Raw genomic sequence first — 25,000 nt, 5'->3', positions numbered from 1 at the left:
TACAGAGTGAGTCAGGAACCTTGCTCCTAAACTTTCCTCTTTCTGGCCTTTAAGGTAATGTCAAAGGAAGGTTGACCAGAGACTCTAAAAGTAATTTTCAGTGATGTCTGTTGCAAATTAAATCAGAACATGTTTTTCAGGAAAATAATATTTCCCCAGTCTACTGGGTAGCATCTAAGATGCACTAAAGACAGCCAGTAGATTAACAAGCTGGAAAATGAATGATATGGAACAATAACATCTTTATACTAAAGTGATATGTAATATTCTAGACAGATTTTTAAAATTTTAAAGTGTAACTGTTTTATATGCAGAAGCAATTTGTCATTCTGCAGCCTCCTTGGAATCCCTTAGGTATAAGAATTATTTCTCAGCCGGGCATGGTGGCTCATACCTATGTGTGGTAGTTCATGCCTCCCAGCCCTTTGGGAGAACAAGGTAGGAGGATTGCTTCAAGACCAGCCCAGGCAACATGGTGAGACCCCGTTCCTAAAAGAAATACAAAAATAGCTGGATGTGATGGTGTACACCTGTAGTTCCAGCTACTAGGGAGACTGAGGTGGGAGGATTGGGTGAGCCCAGGAGGCCGAGGCTGCAGTGAGCTGTCATCATGTCATTGCACTCCACACTCCAACCTGGGTGACAGAGTGAAACTGTCTCAAACAAACAAACAAACAAACAAACAAAACCACACACAAGAATTCCTTCTCAAACTAGTAACAGATAATAGAATTAAATAGCCAAATCATTCTGTGTTTTTTTTTGTTGTTGTTGGTTTTTTTTGAGACAGAGTCTCGCTCTTGTCACCTAGGCTGGAGTGTAGTGGTGCAATCTCGGCTAACTGTAACCTCTGCCTCCCGGGTTCAAGCGATTCTTCTGCCTTAGCCTCCTAAGTAACTGAGATTACAGGTGCCCGCCACCATGCCCAGCTAATTTTTGTATTTTTAGTAGAGACTGGGCTTTGCCATGTTGGCCAGGCTAGTCTCGAACGCCTGACCTCAGGTGATCCGCCCCCCTCAGCCTCCCAAAGTGCTGGGATTACAGGCGTAAGCCACCACACCCGGCCCATTCTGTGGTCTTTCAAGATAATGAAAGTTTATGTAAAGGAAATAATAATCTTTCTTTCTAGTTTGTCAGTATGTAGGAAAAAAGCAAGTATCTTCAACTTGTGTAACATCTGGTTGAGGGTGTTGGCTCAGTAAAAATGAGCTCAGAGTTACTTCTAAAGGATTTTATCCTAGTATAAGGCAGCAGCCATCATCAGAACCCGTTAATAGGCTATGTTAAGTCAGGAGAGAAACTAGTTTCTGATTTTAGGATGGATGGTTGAATGTATGTCAAGAAATGTAGCTTAGAATGGTGAACTGAGGTATAATTGACCTGTGAGTCACTGTTCTTAGCAGTTTGTAGGATGGCCTTGTGAACATTTCTGCACTCTCAGCTCCAGGCACAGGGTGAAGAAGCTGGAATGCATTGAGGTACTTAAGTATCGGTTTCAGATTTCACTGAGGCTTTGCAGCATGGTACAGGAAAATAATTCATCTTCAGATAGCCTGAGACCCTTAGTTGCGAGTGTTCCCACCATCACACCCCTACCTGAGCTGCTTGCTGCCTTTTACTGTTCACTTTACCAGATGTAATAAGACCCAAAAGACAGGACAGTCATCAGTCAACCAGTATGATTGAGCTCCCACTGTATTCCAGGCAGTGCTCTCTAGTCACAGTAGCAATCTCTGCCCTCATGGGAAAAGACAAGCAATAAGTAAGTAAAACTCTAAGTATATTTTTTTTCCTTTTTGTCAGAAGGGAAAACAATCTATGGAGAAAAATCAGAGAAAACCTTCTGAAAAATAATGTTTGAGTAAGATTGTTGGGGGCCAGCCAAACCATTTCTGGGGGTGGGAGGCATCGTTCCAGACAGATAAGACAGCAAGAACGAGAGTATGTTAGATGTTTGAGGAAAAGCAAGGAGACTGGTTCAGCTAGAGCAATGGCACAGTTGTAGTTCATCATTTAGGGTAAGAAGAGAAGTTACTGGAAGGTTTTGAGCAGGGGAATAATATGACCTGACCTACAATTTAACAGAAGAGAATAGACAGAAGAGACACAGGGCAGAGGCTGAGAGACCAGTTAGGAGGCTACTGCAGTGACCCAGGCAAGGGATGGATGCCAGCACCTTGGACCAGGATGGCAGCAGTAGGGATGATGAGAGGTGCTCAGCTCTCAGCATATTTTGAGTTAGAGCCAGTAGGACTTGCTGGTGGATTAGATGTGAGGTATAAGAGACTGAGAAGAGGCCAGGCGTGGTGGCTCATGCCTGTAATCCCAGCACTTTGGGAGGCCAAGGCGGGCGGATCACCTGAGGTCAGGAGTTCAAGACCAGCCTGACCAACATGGAGAAACCCCGTCTCTACTAAAAATACAAAATTAGCTGGGCGTGGTGGCTCAGGCCTGTAATCCCAGCTACTCGGGAGGCTGAGGCAGGAGAATCACTTGAATCTGGGAGGTGGAGGTTGCGGTGAGCCGAGATCGTGCCATTGCACTCCAGTCTGGTCAACAAGAGTGAAACTCCATCTCAAAAAAAAAAAAAAAAAAATTGAGAAGAGTCAAGGGTAACCCTGAGGGGTAACCCTGAGGTTAGGCAACTGGAAGGATTAGAGTTGCAAGTAGCAACCACATTTCTGGTCATATCAATACTTCTTGAATTCCTGCTGTGTGCCAGTTAATTGGGCGTATAGGAGAATATGATCTAGAACTTAGCCCTGGGGCATTCCAATCTTTAGGAATATGGAAGACAAGGGAGATGGGCCAGCAAAGAAGAAGCAACCAGCCAAGGAGAAGGAAAGCCAAATGGAAAAACGGTTTCACGAAGGGGCAAGTGACGCCAGGTGCGGTGGCTCACGCCTGTAATCCCAGCACTTTGGGAAGCTGAGGCGGGCGGAGCACTTGAGGTCAGGAGTTTGCGACCATCCTGACCAACATGGTGAAACCCCGTCACTACTAAAAACACAAAAATTAGCCAGGTGTGGTGGCGGGTGCCTGTAATCCCAGCCACTCGGGAGGCTGAGGCAGGACAATCACTTGAACATGGGAGGTGGAGGTTGCAGTGAGCCAAGATCGAGCCACCGTACTCCAGCCTGGGTGAAAAAGACTCTGTCTCAAAAAAAGAAAGGGCAAGTGACAGGATCAGAAGCTGCCAAGAGGCCAAGTAAGGTGAAGTCTCCAAAATGACTGTGGGATTTGGTGACCTTGTCAAGAGCAGTTTCACTGAAGGGATGATATTGGGATGCAAGCCCTATTGGAGTGGATTAAAGAGAAAATGAGAGGTAAGGAAGAGAGGCATTGAGCATTTAGTGTGCTCAAAAGTCTTTCGAAGAGTTTTGCTATAAAAGAAAGCAAAAAAACAGGGTAGTGGCAGCAGGGGACGTTGGATTGAGGTGCCAGCAGAAGTCGTTTGTAAGATGAGAAACATTAGTACGCGTTCATAAGCTTACGGGACTGATCCACTAGAATGGGCACATTGAAGAAGCAGGGAGAGGAGGCCTCACTGCTATTAGATAGTGAGTGGTCAGGAGGGGAGGGGTCTGGCAAGCCAACAGAGAGATTGGCCTGGGATCAGAGCAGGGACACTTCCTCCATTGTTAAAGGTGGGAGGCAGAGTGTTTGGGTTCACAGGCAGGTAGCAGGGTAGGTTTGATGGTGAAAAGGTGAAGAAACAAGCCTAGAGAGATTAAATAACGTCCCCAAGATTATACAGCTAGTAAGTGGCAAAGTCAGGATTTAAGTCCAGGGCTATCAAAGCCTGTGCACTTAACCTCTAAGCTAGATTGCCCTCTACCTAGCATCTAGCCTGTGCCAAATAAATGCTACATGCATTGATTCATTAAACATTTAAATACCTACTGTGTACCCCATTGTAATCACCCAATGGGTTCTTCCTGCCCACTGCACAAACAAAACCAATTCATTGAGGCCATTGCATGAAGAAAGAGTGATTGACATGCAGCTGGCCACTCCATGTGGGAGATGGAGTTACTACTCAAATCAGTCTAAAAAATGCAGAGGTTTTTCCAGGGCAGTTTAGCAGCCGGGGGGCTAGGGGAATGGGTGCTGCTGATTGGTTGGGGATGCAACCATAGGGATGTGGACAATGGTCCTCCTGTACCAAGTCCCTTTCTGGGTGGGACCACAGGACTGGTTGGCAGGTCCAGGTGGAGCCATCAGTCCTCAAAAATGCAAAAGCCTGAAAAGACATCTCAAAAGATTAATCTTAGCTTCTACAATAATGGCGCTATCTGCAGGGGTGATTGCGGAAGTTGCGAATCTTGTTACCTTCTAAATAATGGCTAGTAATCCTTTATGTCTATATCTTAGCAGAATTAGGCTCCTCTCATCCTTCTGACTTGGTGATCTTTCATTAGTTTTACAAAAGTGGTTTAGTTTTGTGGAAGGGCTATTTCCATTTCAACTGTAAACTAAATTTCTCCCACAGTTGGCTTAGGCCAAGCCCAGGAGTGATCAAGGACAGTTTGGAGGTTAGATCCAATCTCTTTCATTGTTATAATTTTCTCACTGTTATAATTTTCTCAGTGTTATAATTTTTACAAAGAAGTTTTACCATCTACAGAGCTGTGCTAGAGATAGGAAGACAAGTTAGACCATCCTTGCCCTCAAGGAACTTTCAGTATAATAAAAGGAGGTAAGCAAGTATAATGAAGTAACAGCATAGGTTAGCCAAGAGAGATATTTGCAAGGTGCTCTGGAAAATAGCAAGAACTATAGGAATCAGAATGTCACTGGGCAGAGTCCTAGAGAGTGAGGAGTTGTTGACCCTCAGAGTGGAGCAACAACATGGGCAGTCACAGAGGAATCCACAAAAGTTTAGGGAGTTACATATTCTTGCTCTTCTTTTTTTTTTTTTTGGCACACTTTTCTCCCTTTTTTTCCTGTACCCTTCTTCTACCTTCTCTGTCTCTTCTCTCTCCTTCCAAATCCTACTTCTCCATCCTCACTTCTAGAATAAGTGGCAGTCTATCCACTCTGGGCATCACACAGATAGTCATGATGGCCCACCCACTAGGAGCAAATAGCAAACATCACGGTGAGGTGGTGCTTCAGGACTGCTGAAAAGAGCCAGTGGAGTGTGACTGTTGTGTAAAGTGAGAGGGGGTGCTGAAGGAGGGATGGTTGTCTACAGGGTTCTATTTCACCAGCAGTCCTACCATTGAGAAAAGTAGAAAAGTCATCCTCCCTTTTTCCTCGGCCACTTTCTCTGTACACAGATTTATTACTCAAAAATGGCAACCCATTCACAGCTTTTGTTTACATCTGAGTCATAGTAGTGTGGAGATAAAGCTGAGGGAGTTTACCTCTTTATGCAAACTGCTTATCTTTAATGTCCTAAAGGCAATCCGACTTAGAAAAGGTGGGGGAAGCCCCCTTTTGTAACCAACTGTTCGCTCTCCACTTGCCCAACTATAATTTCTTTTTTTTATTTTTTGAGACGGAGTCTCACTGTGTCACCGAGGCTGGAATGCAGTGGCACCCATCTTGGCTCACTGCAACCTCCACCTCCCAGGCTCAAGCGATTCTCCTGCCTCAGCCTGCTGAGTAGCTGGGATTACAAATCCTGCCACCACACCCAGCTAATTTTTTGTATTTTTAGTAGAGATGGGGTTACACCATGTTGGCCAGGCTGGTCTGGAACTTCTGACCTCAAGTGATCTGCCCACCTTGGCCTCCCAAAGTGCTGGGATTACAGGCCTGAGCCACCACACCTGGTCAATAATTTCTTTTTGTAACTAGGATCCTTACCTACAATTTAGTCCTCTCTTTTTATCTCTTCTCTTGGTTGATTAGGTGTATTTTTCTTATCTTGCTAGCTTTATCAAAGATATCAAGTTGCTAGAGAACTTTGTTTTCCATAACAGAGAAAGTTTAATCTTTTAATTGGATTAGAAATAAGCAAGATCATAGAATTGTAGACTTAAAGTGGCAGAGAAATCATTAATATCCACATTTCCTACATAGGAAAGTGACAGCCAAAGAGGGTAATCTTACCTGAAAACTGGTTATTAGCAGAAATTGAACTTCTAGAAGGCAGGTGTCATTTCCTCATTTGGTCTCCAGTGCTCTCTCTGTTACACTGTTGCTCTGTTTTAACTTGTGGTGAAAGCTGTCCTCCGGAATAATGTTGACTTCCTATTGGTTTGGTGAACCAAGTCACAATCTTTGTTGGGTTTAGGTGATAGGTTGTAATGACTGAGTCACTCAGTGCTGGGCTGTCTTGTGTGTCACTGCCATTCTGTGTGCTCATGGTGGTTGGCTGGTGAGGCCCAGCTGAGGGCAGGGTTTGTCGGCCAGGACTGGAAACAAAGAGGGAATGGTGGTGTTGGGGTGTACATGGCTTGCCTCGGTAGTGGTCCACTTTTGAATTAGGCCAGGATACTTTCTATTTGTTTGTTCACTTGGTTTGAGGGAAATTAAGATTTACTGTGTTTTGAGATATTCTTCTTAGTCTAGTGCCATGAAATCAAACAGATCTGGGTTCAAACTGTGGCCCTGCCATGTACTAGTTTATGTGATCTTGGACAGGTTATTCACACTCGCAGATTGTTTCTTTATCTGTGGTAAAACAAGTATAATAAATACCCTCCTTGGAGGGTAGTGAAAATGGAAAACCTCTACCATCTTCCTAGTGCTGATCGTAGCCCATAGTACACACTGAAAACATGGTAGCTGCCAGGGCTGTTGCTGCTGCTGCTGTTGGTTGAGGAGGTACAAGGGACCAGAACAAGTGGACATCAGAAGGTTTGACAATATAGAGGTTCGTTCGGGTCTGGTGCACCTGTAGTCCCAGCACTTTGGGAGGCCAAGGTGGGCGGATCACTTGAGGAGTGATCAGGTCAGGAGTTCAGGAGTTCAAGACCAGCCTGGCCAACATGGTGAAACCCCATCTCTACTGAAAAATATAAAAATTAGCTGGGCGTGGTGGCAGGCACCTGTAATCTCAGCTACTTGGGAGGCTGAGGCAGGAGAATCTCTTGAACCCTGGAGATGGAGAGGTTGCAGTGAGCCAAGATCATGCCACTGCACTCCAGCCTGGGTGACAGAGTAACACTGTGTCTCAAAGAATAAGAAATAAAAGAAGGTTTGACAATCTAGAGTTTCATTTCGGCTGGGCATGGTGACAAATGCCTGTAGTCCCAGCTACTAGGGAGGCTGAGGCGGGAGGCTCCCTTGAGCCCAGGAGTTCAAAGCTGCAGTGAGCTTAGATCATACCACTTCACTTCAGCCTGGGCAACAGAGCAAGACCCTAATTCCAGTAAATAAATAAAGGCTTATTCAGTAAGTCAGTAAAGAATCCAAAAGGCACGTAATAGCACATCAAATATTTGAGGAAAGCAAAAATAAGTTGTGAGGGAAAGTAGAAACATGGATTGTTTGAGCCTGCAGTGAGCTGTGATGGCACCACTGCACTCCGGCCTGGGCAACAGAGTGGGACCGTGTCTCAAAAAAAAAAAAAAGAAAAAAGAAATCTTCAGTAAAGGGTTCTTTGTTGGAGATGAAGGGTATGGGCAATGAATGTTCAATCATGTTCTCCAGAGGCCTTCTTGAACTGTCCCTATCCTGAAAATATATTATACTGAGATCTTAAAAGAAGGTACCAATAATCACCACTTTTGTTTTTGAAAATAACCAATTTTCAGGTTATCCTCACAAAACGTAAGCTGAACAGTTAGCATCTGTCTTATTGTAGAAGAAGTCGAGGTAAAGAAAGGATAAGAGCACAGTATATGTTTCTGGAAAAATGAAATTAAAATTCAGTTCTATATGATTTATGATTTAATTTTGAAAAAATTACTCTAATTTTATCATCAATTGTTTTATAACAAACTCTTAATTATCTGATTATAAGCTATTCACTTGTAGATTATCTATTTTAATCTTACAGTTAGATTAAAGTTAATCTTACCTATACTTTTATAGTTAAAATTTCCTTCTCACTCAGTACCCAAGTCAGAGGGGTTCAAGGAATGCACCTGGCCTAGGTAAAATAAGATCTGGGTAGCAAAGCACCTGGCAAAATCCTATGAGTCATTTTATAGTCAAGCACATTGGAAAACCAGGTTATCTTTTATGCTCTTGATTTTTATATGCTCTTGATTAAAAAAAAAATTAGGCCAGTTGCGGTGGCTCACGCCTGCAATCCTAGCACTTCGGGAGGCCGAGGTGCACGGGATCACCTCAGGTCAGGAGTTCAAGACTAGCCTGGCCAACATGGTGAAACCCTGTGTCTACTAAAAATACAAAATTAGCCGGGCGGCGGGGTGCACGCCTATAACCCCAGCTACTCGAGAGGCTGAGGCAGAAAAATGGCTTGGACGTGGAAGACAGAGGTTGCAGTGAGCTGAGGTTGCACCATTGCACTCCAGCCTGTGTGACGAGAGCAAAACTCCATCTCAACAACAACAACAAAAAATTTAAGTCTACTCAGGCAAGGTGGCTATTGCCTGTAGTCTCAGCTACTTGTGAGGCTGAGGTGGGAAGACTGCTTGAGCCCAACAGTTCAAGGCTACAGTGAACTATGATCGGACCACTGCACTCCAGCCTGGGTGACAAAGAGAGGCCCTGTCTCTAAAAAATAAAATAAATAAGAAAAAAAAAACTAAGTCTGTCTTATATTCCCAAGTAGGTTACAGTTCCTTAATGGTAGGTACCACCTTCTCTTTGGTATCTCAAGAGTCTGGTATGATGCCTTTTGCATGGCAAGCACTTGATGTTCATTTGCTAATGATGATTATTCTTCAACTCCAACTCCCAAATAAATTCATTACATTCTGCTTTCCAAACTGACTTCTGCTGCTAATTTCCTTTTTTCTTCTAATTCCTTCTTTCAAAATATTTCCTCCCTTTGTCTTTTTCTTTTTCTTTTCTTTTTTTTTTTTTTTTGTGGAGACAGGGTCTCACCCTATCACCAAGGCTGAGTGCAGTGGTGCAATCATGGCTTACTGCAGCCTTGACCACCCGGGCTCAACTGATTGTCCCACCTCAGCCTCCTAAGTAGCTGAGACTACAGGCATGCGCCACCATACCTAATTTTTATTTTGACAGGGTCTCACTATGTTGCCCAGGCTGGTCTCGAACTCCTGGACTCAAGTGATCCACCCGCCTGAGTCTCCCACAGTGCTGGGATTTCAGGTGTGAGCCACTGTGCCCGGCCTCTTCCTTCTACTAATTGCTCTATGCTACGACCCTGGTCCAATTCCCACCATCTCACCCTTTGAAATCTTGTCCCCAGGCATTATTTCTTCAAGTCTACCAAATGATTCCTGACAAATCAAGATTACAAATGTACCAGTTTTATCATCTCCCTCCCCGGGCCAAACTTTTACCATGAAGCACAAGGAGCCTACTGCTAATGGCTTCTTCCTCAGTAATCCTATTCTTATTACCCAAAATATATAAAAAATAAATTTGCTCTGGACACTCTCTGTAGAGGTTTACTGAGCTACCAAAAGACTTATGCTTTCACCCCAAAGCAAACTTATATTCATGATTATCCAGTCACAACTTTCCCCTTCTCCAACTATCCAATATTATCTCACCTATGATATGAGACCCTATTCCACACAAGGAGGTTTTTATTGTTATGAAGCCACATCATTATTAACCCCAAAGCCTTACTCCAGTTACACTGTCTCTCCATCTGAAACCTAGGCTTGCTTCTCTAAAAAACCTTAGAAGCTCACATTCATCTTGGCTGTCTATAGCCTGGAAAAGAAATTATTGTCTACATCATGAATTCTGACACTTGTATTTTTATATACTATACAGCACCTAAGATTTTAGACTTAGAGAGAGGTGCCCAAAATATTTTCACAAATTTGATATTATTTGGTTTCAATGCTCCCCAAAAATAGGGTCTTGGTCCTGTATTTCTACATTCCTTTAACTTATGATTCCCTATCCTACTTGGTCAGAAGTTGGGGTCCTAAAAAATCACAAGGCTGGGCGCAGTGGCTCATGCCTGTAATCCCAGCACTTTGGGACGCCGAGGCAGGTGGATCACGAGGTCAGGAGATTGAGACCATCCTGGCTAACACGGTGAAACCCTGTCTCTACTAAAATTACAAAACTTTAGCCGGGCGTGGTGGCGGGCGCCTGTAGTCCCAGCTGCTGCGGAGGCTGAGGCAGGAGAACGGTGTGAACCTGGGAGGCGGAGCTTGCAGTGAGCCGAGATCGCGCCACTGCACTCCAGCCTGGGTGATAGAGCGAGACTCCGTTTCAAAAAAAAAACCAAAAAAACAAAAACAACAACAAGTGATTTTTCCCCCTCTGGCCCTAAGGCCATCCATCGAGAACACAGAGGGAATGCACTGGTGACTGACTGCTGTTCAGACACAATGGGCCTCTTGGTGAAGGGGAAGAATAAAAGCGTGCCATAACTCCCACTCTGCTGGCTTTGAAATCAACTGGCTTTCTTAAAGCTGTAGAATTATGCTATTTTCCTTGTTTTGCCAGATCCCCCTGAACCCATATAATAAGGCTTGTTTTCCTATCTATTTTCAACTGGATAACTGTTTTGATAAGCTTTATTACCTGATGGACTGCTATTTTATTGGTTATTTCTACACAGTAAAGGTGAATCTTCAAAAACATACACAATTTAGAACCTGGAAAGTACTTTAGAGATTATTTAGTTCAATACCCTTTTTATTTTAAAATTCATTTGATTATTATTATTTTTTAAGACAGGGTCTCAGTCTGTTACCCAGGCTGGAGGGCAGTGGCTCAATCACTGCTCATTGTAGCTTTGACCTCCCAGGTCAAGCTTGACCTCCAGGTCAAGCGATCCTCCTGCCTCAGCCTCCTGAGTAGCTGGGACTACAGGTGTGTGCCACTGTGCCCAGCTAATTTTTTTTTTTTTTTTATTGTGGAGATGGGGTCTCATTTGTTGCCCAAGCTGGCCTCAAACTCCTGGGCTCAAGTGATCCTCCCACCTGGGCCTCCTAAACTGCTGAGGTTAAAGGTGTGGGTCACCATATTCTGCCTCAATGCCCCTGTTTTATAGCCCTGTTACTGAAGCGCAAGTCTCTGTTTTTCATCAGAAAGAGTCATACAAGCTATTCCCCTGGGATCCTAGGTGATTCCTTAGGAACGGATCACTTTTTCCATTAGATTGGTATCTCCAGAATAACTAGTGGTCATTCCCAGACTTCTGAAATACCAATATGAGGAACTCCTGCACGAGCAAGACCAGATTTTGAGAACAGAAAAATAGGAAGTGTGGTGACCCTTAGGGTCAGCCTGAGCCTTTGACTCATGCACAATTAATCCCAGCCACACTGCTTGTTTCCTCTGGTTGGATTTTTTATTTGAACAGGAAATGCATTAGGAATAAAATGGTAAAAAGGAGTGCAGGTCTTCTTAGAATCAGATATGAGCAGTCTGACTGCAGTCCTGGGTTCCTCACGGACTCCTTTTGGGCTGTCTCTAAATGCCAGGGGAACTATGTGCTTTATGCAGCCTGACCACGTACAGTATTTTATTCAGGTTTCCATACGAGCCATGTCAGAACTTCTTTCCTGAGAGCTCACATTCATGGCATCACAAATTTACAACACATGTGCTTTGACTGATGAATACCACTGGTCAATTTATTTTTTATTGGCCTTTTGTTTGAGGGGGCAGGTGATCTAGAAACATGCTGAGGGAATCCGAGGAGTCATTGTGGCCAACCGCCTCATTTTATTGATGGGTAGATTGAGTTCCAGAGAGAATTAGTAGTTACCCAAGAGTAAACATGTAATTATTAACAAAGCATATAAGGCAGTTTTCCTCAGGGTTCTGGATATTATTTCACAAATAAGGATTAAAGTTCAAGGAATCATTCCTAGATATCCAAGAAATGACCAGACAGCTAAAAGAGTAATCTTATTAAGGTCTGTCTCTTAGCATGTGTTTCCCGTGCTCTAAAACCTCATGACTCTTTGCTTTCCATTGAATAAAATAAATGTCATTGACATCCTCTGGGGTCCACCCCAACCTATCTCTTCAGCCTCCTCTGTTATTTTCCACGTATTATATCCTTCAGATGATTCCCCATTTCTTAGTGCTCCATATGTGAAGTCTGCAGAGATCCTGCTTCTCCTCGAAGTCACTGTTCACATCCAACCACTTCCCTGAAGCCTCCACTTGCCATGCCAGGGACTTTGCTTTGGTGCTGTTGCTGTTTGTCTTCACTCCATAGCACTTATCACATTAGATCTTTCTTTAAGCGTGTTGCTTCTGCATTGTAAGAGGCAGGGACTAACTTGTTTGTCTTTTTCTGTTCCACAATGCCTCCTCTATGATAGGTAACCATCTAATATTTGTTGATTTAAATAGCCATTTACCTGCCTTTTTGATTTCTGGCCTCATTTTCGACTTCTTAAATATGTTGTATGAATTAACTAGAAAAGAGGTTTAAGAAATGAATGTTTTTGATGCTTCCCTGGCATGACAAGTATCTGGGAAAATGTGAAAGCATACCTAACTCCATTCTGGGAAGAATGTTTACGCTATAAAATCACCTGCTCACCAGATCAAAGTAAAAGGAAGTACTTTTTCTTCCTTCAGTCGTATGACTAACTGTCTGCAGGTGGGAGCTTCAGCAGCTTGCGACTGGAGTGTACACTAACTGGTGACTTGAATTCCAGAAAAGCAAAGCACTCAGAAGAGTCCTGCCTCTAAGTTAAGGGATGAAGTCCTGAAAGGTTTCAGATGTTCAAGGATTAGAAAGGTGGACTTGGAGGATGGGGAATGGAGGTGCAGCTTGAGAAGGAAAGCACTTGTTTATACCCCTTGTGGCTTACTAAAGGATTAAAGAGGCGGGGGAGACTGATATATGACCTGACCTGGACTTCTAAAGGGGTGCTGTTTCTCTTTCACACGACTTTTCCTGCAAAACCTTTAGAGTAGCAGAATGCCTCTATCTTCAGCAAGTAAAGCAGCCAAGCCAGTTTGACCAGCTTGAGGGAAACACCAAACAAAGCTGGCAACTCCAATCACATGCATACTAGTTACTCATTATCTTCTGGCCTCTGGAGAAAGATAGAGTAGCTCGCTGATTGGATCCTGAGGTTGAAATAACTCCACATCTCACTGCGCTCCGACTAGAGCAACGAGAAGAGTGTCCGGAATGCTTGGGAGACATTTTAAGCAGGACAAATCCAGCCTTAGGCTAGACTGCACCTGTCCACAGCCCAGCCCAGGCCCATGGAAAAGAAAAGTAAAACCTTTGTCTTTAAGCACATAGAATATGTGTGAAACCCAGAAGGCTAGAAAAGAAAGGGAAGTGGAGGAGAAAAGGCACTGGGACTCCAGCTGGGAGTATGAAGACTACAGGAGTGTACGGAAAAGGAACCTTACAGTGCTGGATGGACTCTACAGAGAAAATGACTTGGATCCCAGGTACTGGGCCAAGGGGCAGCATCGGCCCTACAGAAAAAGGGATTGTGGATACTGGGATTTTGAACAGAGTGAACCAAGCTATATGGACTGTGGGGAAGCACACGAAAGTGGAAAGGGCTGTGTGTACCACGGAGGTCATGATGGTTGTAGGAGTCCAGAAAATGTAGATTATGAGAGTCTCAGCCCTGGGACGAAGGATAATTCGCCTACGAGAAGCCCAGATGTGACCTCAAAAGCTGGTGGATACGGGGAGGCAAATGGCTACTCAGACTGTAAGAATCTGAATTATAATCCTGAGGACTCTAAAAAAGCTGAACAATTGACTGACTGTAGGGGTTTGGATGATTCTTCAGCGAATTTAGGTCAACCTCAGTTGTGGTATATAGACCATGAGAATGTTAACCATAATCTTGAGGATTGTCGGGCAACTAATTTTTATTGTAGAGAACACAGCAATTTATATCACGTTCCTGGGAGTTATCCTGATGGTCAGCCTGTGAGCTTTTCAGATTCGAATGGTGTCAATGAAGATAAGGAATTTATCAAATACCATGAAGGGGACAGGAATGTTCATCAAAATGACAAAATGTATCCCAAAGCAAAGACTCATATTATGGATCAGGGTGATTTTGATATAGAAAATAAAGGCTATGATGCTTTATTTGCAAACTGTGCATATAAATCTCGTAATTCCAGAGGAACAGATTCTCTCCATCAAATGGAGAATTTGGAGTATAATGGCATTGACATACCAAGAACAAAGGCACATGGGGGCAGCGGGATCCTTCTGGATGGTCTGCAGACTCAGTGTACCAGGGGAGAACAAGGAGGACATCATTTGGGGATTCCTCAGAGCTCGTCATTAGAGAAGAACATCTGGCATTTAGAGGAAGAGAAAAAATTAAATGGCCCAGAGACTTGGAGAAGGAATAGTTGCCTCCGCCGCACAGCACCCAGCACCCTGAGGCGCTCAGAGTTCATGCAAAACAGGAAGAAAACCCAAGGTATGAACTCAGCCAGCCTTCTTAAGATAAAGCATAAAAATAGATTGAAAGGGTAGTTATACCAGGTACTAGGAGCACTTGTGTTCTTAAGGAGCCCGGACCCTGAGCTTCTTATCAAGTGCACCTTGAGTGAGAACAACCTTAGAGATTTAATTGGAATTAAATGCCTTTGGAAGGCATTGTACAGAGCAAGAGTATATATACAGTGCTAAAAATATGCAACATTCGGACAGTGCTCTCATGGGAACTTTTATTTACGCTTCCTGGTTTTTTCAGATGTCTCTAATCTCAAGTATCTTTCCTTTCTTACTTTCATGTTTTTGTTCATCTTGTCGAGGCAGCAAGTTTGTTATCAGGGCATCAAGCTAAAATTCATTTTCCTGGCATGTTTTTTTTTTTTTTCTCTCAGTCTCTACACTTCTTTGGACATTAATGGAAAAGAAGACTTGACTTTATTTTTATTTATTTATTTTTTTGAAACAAGATCTCATTCTGTCCCCCCGGCTGGAGAACAGTGGCACGGTCATGGCTCACTGCAGCCTCAAACTCCTGGGCTCAAGAGATCCTCCCACTTCAGCCTCCTGAGTAGCTGGGACTATGGGTACATGCCACCATGCCCGGCTACTTTTTTATTTTTTTGTAGGGGCAGGGTTTCACCATGTTGCCCAGGCTGATCTTGAACTCCTGGGCTTGAGCGAACCACCCACCTCTGCTTCCCAAAGTACTGGGATTACAAGTGTAAGCCACCATTGCCAGGCCTTCATTTTAATTTTTTTTTTTACCGCTCCTTTCAGAGCAGGGCTACCCCATAGGCAGTGTGCCCAGAGTAGCCCTGATTTGTTTTATAGATTGTTCACTCCTTGACATTCAGGAATCTTAAGTGAATGATGAGTACTGACACTCTTGTGGATTCCAGAAGATTATTTCTAGCTTTCAAATCACTTCATCTCACTGAGCCTTAACTACGTTGTCTGTGAAATGAGAATATTAGGAGTCTTTTATCATGTAGAGATTCTTTCTTTCTTGCCATTATATCTTTTCTTCAATTCTCATAAGTGAGCTTTATTTCTACTGTGTTATTTTTATAATTACTGGACTCTGTTAAACCTTTCATGTGTGTGTATGTTGTATGTTGTCTTCATGCCAAACGGCCTTTCTGGTTCTGGCCAATTTTGGGGTCCAGGCTGTGACCAGAGGATAAAGGTTAGTCAGAGAATGTGAATGATCTGAAAAATCCATCTCATACCCTCCCCTTAAGTGGAAAGTTTCTCGTCTAGGTCTCCTTCAGAATGGGCTGGCTGGTTAGATTTGTACTGGGGGCCACCACAGACTGAAAAGATAAGCCTGCTGTGGTCCTGGGATGGCCGGTGGTTTACCTGGTGGTCTTCCAACACGGGCTTGACTTAACTTGAATTTCCGGGGCACCATTTTGGACCTAACAGGCTCTTAACCTGCACCTATAAAGACAAAAATGAAACCAAACCCAGCTTTAGTTGGGAGGCTGAGGTTTTTAGCAGCTAGTCATTTTTTCCTAGGTGCATTTTCTCTCTGAAATGATAGGGACTGGATAACTTCTAAATTCCTTCCAGCTAAAAAAGAAAAAAGTCTGATTCTGTGATTCTTTATATTGGTTTTTGTATTGTTCCTCTTCCCTTCCCCCCACATCTGTTCCTTTGGTGAACTTTGTTTCCTATCTTTAGTTCCTTATTGTATTAAGCCTCCCAACTGTAATCAAAATGTGTTTATTCTGTTTGACTTAACAGGAGTGAAACCCTTCTCTCTGCAGTGTTGTAATGTGCCCTCTGATCTCTCTGAAACCAGCTCGGTTCCACCCAATATCATTTCCATTTCTACAACTCTCTTTATCTTTGAGGACTTAACTTTTGAAAGTATATTCATATTTAGTTCACCCCTTTTTGTACCCCTAATATCCTTCTTGACCTATAACAAATTCTGTCTTTACTAGAAATCTTTCAGCATTCTAACGTTCTTTGTTAGCTCTCTCACGCCATTGCCGTTCCTGAATATTACAAGGGAACACTGTAATTACACAAAGGAACAAGCATCAGAGTTGGTCTGCCTTGAGTTCAAATCTCAGCTCCACCATTTACTAAATGGCCTTAACTTGACAAAAATTACTTAACCTCTTGGAGCTTCGGATTCTCAATTTGTAAAGTGAAGATAATACCTCTCTCATAATGAGATAGAAAAATAAAACAGTCACATATCCGGAACATAGTCGTAGGTGCTCATAAATGGCCATTTCTTTGTGTTTTATCTGCCCACCTCCCTTCCCCTTTATAAGTTGCCCCACCCACCTGTCACTCCATGGTTTCGTCTCTGAGTTCCAGATTGATAGTCCCTGCTCCCTGTTGGACATCTACCCCAGACCGTAAACACTTCAAGTTTGATTGTCTAAGTGGAATGCCCTGTCCCTTCCTCTTCTCCCGTCTTCCCCTTGCCACCCCTCCTCCATCTGAGACAGAGCTCTGTTCAGTGGCTGCTCTCCAGCCTCTCCCCCAGGCAGGAAGCCCAGTTTTCCCCCAGGCTTTCCTTTCTCACCTGCCTGATCAGTCATTCTCCTGAGGCCTCCATCTGAGGTTTTTTAGGGCAGGTCTGTTAGGGGTTTGCTCTTAGTCCTAGGGTGTGGCCCTCTAGTTCTGAGAGGTGGGCCTTATTCCTAAGGTGTGGCCCTTCTGAGGTTTCAACAGAAAACTGGAAGTGTTTATTGAACCTCGTAACTTGGAGGGGCTCAAATTTCAAACTGTGTCTTCCCAGAGCCAGACAGTTGGTGAAGATCTATCTGCTGGGCTCTTCTGGCCTCCAGCTTTCCACGGGGTTCCTTGGAGTCTCATCACCTGCATGCACAGTTGAAGGATTGAGAGGCATTTCTGCACAGATTTTGGGGCTCTCCTCTCTGTGGCTTACTGTTTTCCAGGATTTCCCCCTTAATAGCTAATGTCTTCAGAGCCCCCAGACTGGAACCTTTGGCTGCTCAGCCCAGTAAGATTGCCCCATGTGGGCTTTCTTCTTTTGCTTTATTTCCCGGCGTCCTAAAAGACTAGGGAGTGCCCTGAGGGGAGGACTGGAGACAGGTGCATCTTACCTAGTTTGCTTCCCTTGTTTTGAGTCATATCCCCTCCAAATTCTGCCTGCTTTTGATTGCTTTTCAGTGCCTGCATATAGTTATTTTTTAAAATATCTGTCAGAAGGCTGAGGTGGGAGGATCACTTGAGCCTGGCAGGTCGAGGCTATAGTGAGCTATGATGATGCCACTATACTGCAGCCTGGGTGACAGAGTGAGACCACGTCTCTAGAAAAATAAAAGTAAATAAAAGTTAAAAAAATTAATCTTGTAAAGTGTTTTTGGTAGTTATAAGTAGGGAGATTAGTACAATGTGAGCTACTCTACCATTACTAGACCAAGTGTGGGCACTAGGGTTTTGCACTTGCTAATAACATACGTGGTTATGATGAGAAGGGGACCTGGTGTTTCAAATTCCACGTTACCTGTTTTGCATGTAAGTAATATTAGGATACCTAAATGAAGAGCTCTTACAGAGAAAACTATGAAACTAGAGAGGGCTCTAAACAAAACTAGAGAGGGCTAAAGGTTCAGGGTTGGAAGGCTACAAAATAGGAGCCTCTTATGTTATTACTGGAAGGAAGCTTATATAGCCACAATCCCATGTTTTTGTAAATAATGGGTAGCCACTCATGACTGGGTCTTGAAGTCTGTTTGGGGGTTGCAACCAGCAGTTCTGAAAAATAAAAGTAAATAGAAAAAACTTTCACACTACATTCTATGTAGTAAAAGTAAGCATGTAATACTTTGTGTATGTGTATGTGTATAGACATAAATGTATTATGTAAATGTGAGTTACAGCCTAAAGTGTGGGTCAGGCCAGGCACAGTGGCTCACGCCTAATACCAGCACTTTGGGAGGCCGAGGTGGGCAGATCACTTGAGGTCAGGAGTTTGAGACCAGCCTTGCCAACATGGTGAAACCCCCTGTGTACAAAAATACAAAAATTAGCTGGGCATGTTGGTGGGCGCCTGTAGTCCCAGCTACTCCGGAGGCTGAGGCGGGAGAATCGCTTGAACCCAGGAGGTGGAGGTTGCACTGAGCTGAGATTGCGCCACTGCACTCCAGCCTGGGCGACAGAATGAAACTGTGTCTCAAAAAAATAAAATAAAAAATAAAGTGTGGGTCACAGTAAAAAATGTTTGAAAAACACTTAAATACAACGCATTTATTTTATAAATGAAGAGATAGAGCTCAGAGAAATTGAAATGTGTTTCCAAGGTAACTGGGTCAAGGATTAGGGCAGGAATAGAATCTGGCTCTCTTGACACCTAGACCACTGCTTTTCCAGCATTACCACATTTGAAGGCAGAAGCACAGCCGTAGATTGAGTCTGCAAAGATGAATTTAGAATATCAGAAAAGTGTTAGGTATTTCTCTGCAGAGTGCACAGAAAAAAAAGTGTTAGGAAAGTCAGAGGGAGGCTGCCAACAGAGGTTGCAACTATATTATAGACAGCAGAGGTGCAAAGGTGCAAGAGAGGATATGGACTCGGGAAAGACCTTTGCATTTGGTAGGTTGGTGGAGGGTAGGAGCAGGGGCACAGAGCATATGACAGGGAGTTTAGGAGGGCAGTGGTGATAAGGATATGAAAGCAGTCCCTTAAAAGTTGGGACAGTAATTGCTGTGGAGCAGGAAAATCTTCTGTTTTGTCTTTCTCCCAAGATAAGAAAAACCTGCATTGATTTGAAGGCACTTTTGCGAAGTAGTACACAGACAGCTCAAAGTTTTTAGGACTCCGGTATTCAAGATTTCTTTTCATTGCAAACATGTGAACATGATATCTGTTCCAACAGTCTGTATTCAAGCTTATTATTAATATACCAGCACATAGATCCCATATCTCCTTTAATTGCAGTCCACCAGGTGTTTATTAACTAATGTCTGTACTTGGCATTGTACCAAGCATTGAAGGTATCCAGAGAAGGCAACTCTACTCTTAAACACCTGCCATGCAGGAGCTTGCAGATCAGTTGAAGAGACAAAATACAAAAGAAGTATGTATAGCATAGACAGTAAATGCTATGGACAGTTGGAAGGTAGACCAGGTTTTTTGTTTTCTTTTTTGTTTTTTGTTTTTGTTATTTTTGAGGCGGAGTCTCGCTCTGTCGCCCGGGCTGGAGTGCAGTGGTGCGATCTCAGTTCACTGCAAGCTCTGCTTCCTGGGTCCATGCCATTCTCCTGCCTCAGCCTCCCGAGTAGCTGGGACTACAGGTGCCCGCCACCACGCCCGGCTAATTTTTTTTTTGTATTTTTAGTAGAGACGGGGTTTCACTGTGTTAGCCAGGATGGTCTCGATCTCCTGACCTCGTGATCCACCCACCTCGGCCTCCCAAAGTACTGGGATTACAGGTGTGAGCTACCGCCACCGCATCTGGCCTGGAGTCTTACTCTGTTGCCCAGGCTGGAGTGCAGTGGCACAATCTCAGCTCACTGCAACCTCTGCCTCCCAGGTTCAAGCGATTCTCCTGTCTCAGCCTCCCGAGTAGCTGAGATTACAGGTATGCACCACCATGCCTGGCTAATTTTTGTATTTTTTTGTAGGGACGGGGTTTCACCATGTTGGCCAGGCTGGTTTCAAACTCCTGGCTTCAGGTGATCCACCCATCTCGGCCCCCCGAAGTGCTGGGATTACAGGCGTGAGCCACTATGCCCAGCCGAAAGACCAGTTTTTGCTTGAGCTATTAGAAAAGACTGTAGGGAAATGTTTGAACTTGGCTGAAATTTAAAGAAATAATGGAGTTGGGATAGGCAGAGAGAAGCAAGGAGAACAGTTCTGGTTGGGGAAACTATGAGAAAGACATAGGGTTGTGGTGACAAAGACGTGGGGAAGGTGGTGAGGAACACAGTGGAGGAAAGAACTAGAGTACTGAAATCTTAGACGCCAGTAGGAGTTTGGGTTGGAGCTCAAGGAAGAAATCAGAGCTGGGCCTGTATGGAGGTGAGCCACCTCCATAGCTGTATCACTGAGATACAGCTCAGGTACAGAGGGAAGGAACAGCTGGGGAGAGGAGCAGGTGCCTGAGAACTGAGCCTCAGAGATGCCCACAGTTACAGTGCAGGAGGAGGAAGGCAGTAAGAGAGATGGGGCAAGAATATTGGAGGAGGTCAGGAGGAAATCAGAATTTTATTATTATTATTTTTTTTGGAGACGGACTCTCACTCTTTTGACCAGGCTGCAGTACAGTGGTGTGATCTCAGCGCACTGCAGCCTCTGACCCTGGTGTTCAAGTGATTCTGCCTCAGCCTCCCGAGTAGCTGAGATTACAGGCATGTGCCACCACACCTGGCTAATTTTTGTATTTTTAGTAGAGACGGGATTTCACCATGTTGTCTAGGCTGGAGTCGAACTCCTGACCTCGTGATCCGCCCACCTCGGCCTCCCAAAGTGCTAGGATTACAGGTGTGAGCCACCACACCTGGCCCTAATTTTTGTATTTTTAGTAGAGACAGGGTTTTGCCAAGTTGGCCAGGCTGGTGCTGAACTCCTGACCTCAGGTGATCTGCCCGACTCGGCCTTCCAAACTGCTGGGATTACAGGAGATGTCAATGTCTGAAGCTATTTGGTATGCAACAAGATCCTCAAAGTGTCAAGAAAAAGAAAAGGAGAAAATGTTTGAAGATAAATGGGGTAGTTAAGAGGCAAAGGAGAGGGAAAAAATAAATATGTGGAGGCAAGAGGAAATGAATGCAGGGCCATATTTCTTCAAGAGTTGGGAGATAACTGAAGCTTTCGAGTAAATTAGGCACTCCTCTTCCAAGATTGGAATGCTCCAATTTGACCAACTCTCATCCAGCCTTGCTTCCTGGGATCATGAGTTGTATTCTCAAGAAGCTAGACAAACAAAATTAGCAGGGTATGGTGGTGCGTGCCTGTGGTCCCAGCAGTTCAGGAGGCTGAGGTGGTTAAGATTGCTTGAGCCCGGGAAGTTGAGGCTGCAGTGAGCTATGATTGCACCACTGCACTCCAGCCTGGGCAAGAGAGTGAGACCTTTTTTTTTTTTTTAAGAAAAAACAAAAAAACAAAAAAACAGCAGCAGCTAGGTTATGTGTTTTCTTCCCAAGCCATTACCTATATTATTTTTACATAACATTCCATCAACAGTGAAGGAACGTTGGTCTGGGGAGACCCCAGGCCTCTGTAAAAGCGAGAGATATCAAGGAAAGGCAAGATGATGAGTTAGGATGGGAAGATGTACTCTTCTAGGGTATCTTCTTTCATATGGACCTGAGGGTGTTAAGGGGTACAGTGGGAAGGGGGAGTGAATCAAAGCAACTAACTTGCAATATCATGGCATGCTCAGGTGGGACCTCAGATCTCTGACTCACTCGCCCTGATACCACAGTTTTCCAATTTGATATTTCCTGAGAAACCAGGAAGTGCCCGTGGCTGTACATAAATACCAGGCCAACAGGCTACAGGGGTGTGACAGTGCTGGTAGTCATATTTGGGAGGAAGATCCATGTTTGTATTCATAGCTGCACAGCAGACCTGGTTCCACAGTGTCAGACACCCCTTTCTTCTCATCATAAACTGAAAGGAGACAAATCAATGAAATATATTGCATTTCATTGAATCCAAAGCATCACAATCATAGCAGAGTGATGCTTAGGGCACTCTGCTAAGTAATACTAGTTGCTGCTTTTTTTTTTTCCAGATGGAATCTCACTCTGTTGCCCAGGCTGGAGTGCAGTGGCGTGATCTTGGCTCACTGCAGCCCCCACCTCCCAGGTTCAAGCGATTCTCATGCTTCAGCCACCTGAGTAGCTGGGACTATAGGCATGTACCATCACACCCAGCTACGTTTTTGTATTTTTTTTTTTTTTCAGTAGCGACAGAGTTTTGCCATGTTGGCCAGGCTGATCTCAATCTCCTGGCCTCAAGTGATCCACCTGCCTCAGCCTCCCGAAGTGCTGAGACTACAGGCATGGGCCACCACGCCTGGTCTCAATTGCTGCCATTTATTAAATGCCAGTTGCTGTGCTAAGTACTGTAGGTTGAGTGCATACAGAGTACACAGGTCAGTCCAGTAGAGTCTAAGCTCCATGATAGCAGTGGATGAAGATGGTATTTCCAGAATCTAACATAGTACTTGGCATATAATAGATGCTCAATAAATATTCTACTTTGGGTCCCAGAATGTGTGTGTATCAGAAGTTAAATAGCAAGGGTTATTACCTGTTGCCGAAGAGGTGAATTTCGAGGAAAGAGCAATCCAAGGACTAGAGAAAGTGTCATGGAGAAGCTGGGACTTGAGCTTTAAAAGACAGTAGGTGAGCAGAAAGGATGGAAAAGGCCCAGAGACAAGCTAGGCTTGTCCTGTTCAAGGACTAATAGGGAAACAGACCATTAAACTTTGTTGTTACAGGTTTCATAATAGTGGCAGGTGCCCAGTTCTCTGGGCTCGCTGAGAGGAAATGACTAACTGGATGATTAGAAAGAGGCCTCCCATAGTAAGTGATGTTCCTTGCGGAACTGGTTAGAAGTTAGTGTGCTCATACCCAACTGAGAGGAGTAAATGAAGTAAAAGAGTGGGAAGTCGGCTGGGCACGGCGGCTCACACCTGTAATCCTAGCACTTTCGGAGGCTGAAGCAGGAAGATTCCTTGAGCTCACGAGTTGGAGCCCAGCCTGAGCAACATAGTGAGACCCCATCTCTACAAAAGATTAAAAAAATAACTGGGCGTGGTGGCTTGTGCCTGTGGTTCCAGCTACTTGGGAGGATTGCTTGAGCCCAGGAGGTTGAGGCTACAGTGAGCTTTGAGTGTGCTGCTGCATTCTAGCCTGGGCAACAGCGAGACTCTGTCTCAAAAACAAAACAAAAAAGACTGAGAAGTCGCGTCAGAGTTCAGAGCTGAAAGTGACAAACAGGCCCAACCCCTTTGTTACACACACAGAAGCAACAGCCCAGAAAGGTTGTATAACATGTCCAAGGTCACACAGGTAGGAGGGAGGCAGGGTGAGGCCTTCTGAATTATTGTCTGAATGCTTTATTCACCACACCTGCTGCTCTCCCAAGATCTAGGAGCAGCTCCACATGTATCCCCAAAAGTCGAAGTCCGGGAAGAGACAGGGGAATGAAGTGACTTTACCCCACCCATATCCTAGGTTTAATCAGATTTTACCATCAAAATATTGGAAATATAGGGCTGGCTGCGGTGGCTCACACCTGTAATCCCAGCACTTTGGGAGGCTGAGGCGAGTGGATCACCTGAGGTTGGGAGTTTGAGGCCACTGTGACCAACATGGAGAAACCCCTTCTCTACTAAAAATACAAAATTAGCCAGGTGTGGTGGCGCGTGCCTGTAATCCCAGCTACTCGGGAGGCTGAGGCAGGAGAATTGCTTGAACCCAGGAGGCGGAGGTTGCGGTGAGGCGAGATCACATCATTGCACTCCAGCCTGGGCAATAAGAGCAAAACTCTGTCTCAAAAAAAAAAAAAAAAAAAAAAAAAGGAAATATAGTAATCCTTATTTTGAGAGATTAGGTTCACCCTTTTAAATAAATAAAACCTAAACACTTACTACCTAAGTTTATTCTATTATGTCTTATTCTTTTGTTTCATGAATTTATATCTTGCCTGTTAGACTAGATTCATTCACTCAAATGGAACTAACTTTAAAGACCATCTAGTTTAACTCCACTTATTTTGCTATTCCTGAAGTTCCAACAGATGAAACAACTTGACTGAAACTACAGAATGCTTTAGAGGACATTTCAGCTTTCCATATCCTTGCCCCAGCTCCCAGATGGAGTCTTCCTCTGTCGCCCAAGCTGTAGTGCCGTGGCACCATCTTGGCTCACTGTAGCCTCCGCTTCCCGGGTTCAAGCGATTCTCCTGCCTCAGCCTCCCAAGTAGCTGGTGGCGCACGCCACCACATCCGGCTAATTCTTGTATTTTTAGTAAAGACGGGGTTTTACCATGTTGGCCAGGCTGGTCTCAAACTCCTTACCTCAGGTGATCAACCTGCCTTGGCCTCCCAAAGTGCTGGGATTACAGGCGTGAGTCACAGCACCCAGCCTATAATTAAAACTTTAAACGATTATAATTTAGATCAACTAATTTTGGGGGGGGAAGGTGGGATAGTTGTAAAAGATATATAAAATGTTATGAGAGCAAGTGGAAGGAATAAAAGTAAACCGCCTAATTAATATAAACTGAAGAAAGTGATTTTTATAGAGTAGGAGAGAAAAATAGAGGGTTATGTAGTTGAGCAAATTTTGAACCATCACTGTAGTGTTAATGGAAATATAATGCAGGAAATGGCCATGCTTTTATGGATAAGACACAAAATCCAGAACGGGCCTTGACGTTTAATGGAGAGCACTGGCTTGGGAGGCCAGTTTTGAATATGCTGCTTTATGAGCTGTTTGGTCTTAAACAAGTCATTTTATTCCTCTTTGCCTGTTTCCTCATTTGTAAAACGTGAGCACTATTACCTTGCCTCAAGAGCCT

At 44.1% G+C, this 25,000-nt stretch overlaps 1 protein-coding gene across 5 annotated transcripts in view; it reads left to right on the top strand.

Moving 5' to 3' along the window:
• The window catches only part of DNMBP (dynamin binding protein), a 135,369-nt gene that overhangs the window by 68,551 nt on the left and 41,818 nt on the right, over positions 1-25,000 (top strand). Inside the window, exon 1 of one of the 5 annotated variants that reach the window (XM_016962393.4) lies at positions 12,624-14,459. Coding sequence (XP_016817882.4) covers positions 13,304-14,459 — 1,156 coding nt within the window. The 5' untranslated portion in view covers positions 12,624-13,303. 5 annotated transcript variants of the gene reach the window in all.

This window comes from Pan troglodytes, chromosome 8 (genome assembly GCF_028858775.2).
Source record: "Pan troglodytes isolate AG18354 chromosome 8, NHGRI_mPanTro3-v2.0_pri, whole genome shotgun sequence".
In the NCBI taxonomy this organism is placed as follows: Eukaryota; Metazoa; Chordata; class Mammalia; order Primates; family Hominidae; genus Pan; species Pan troglodytes.
Note: the sequence above shows the minus strand (reverse complement) of the source record. Positions and strands in the feature narration are given on the sequence as shown.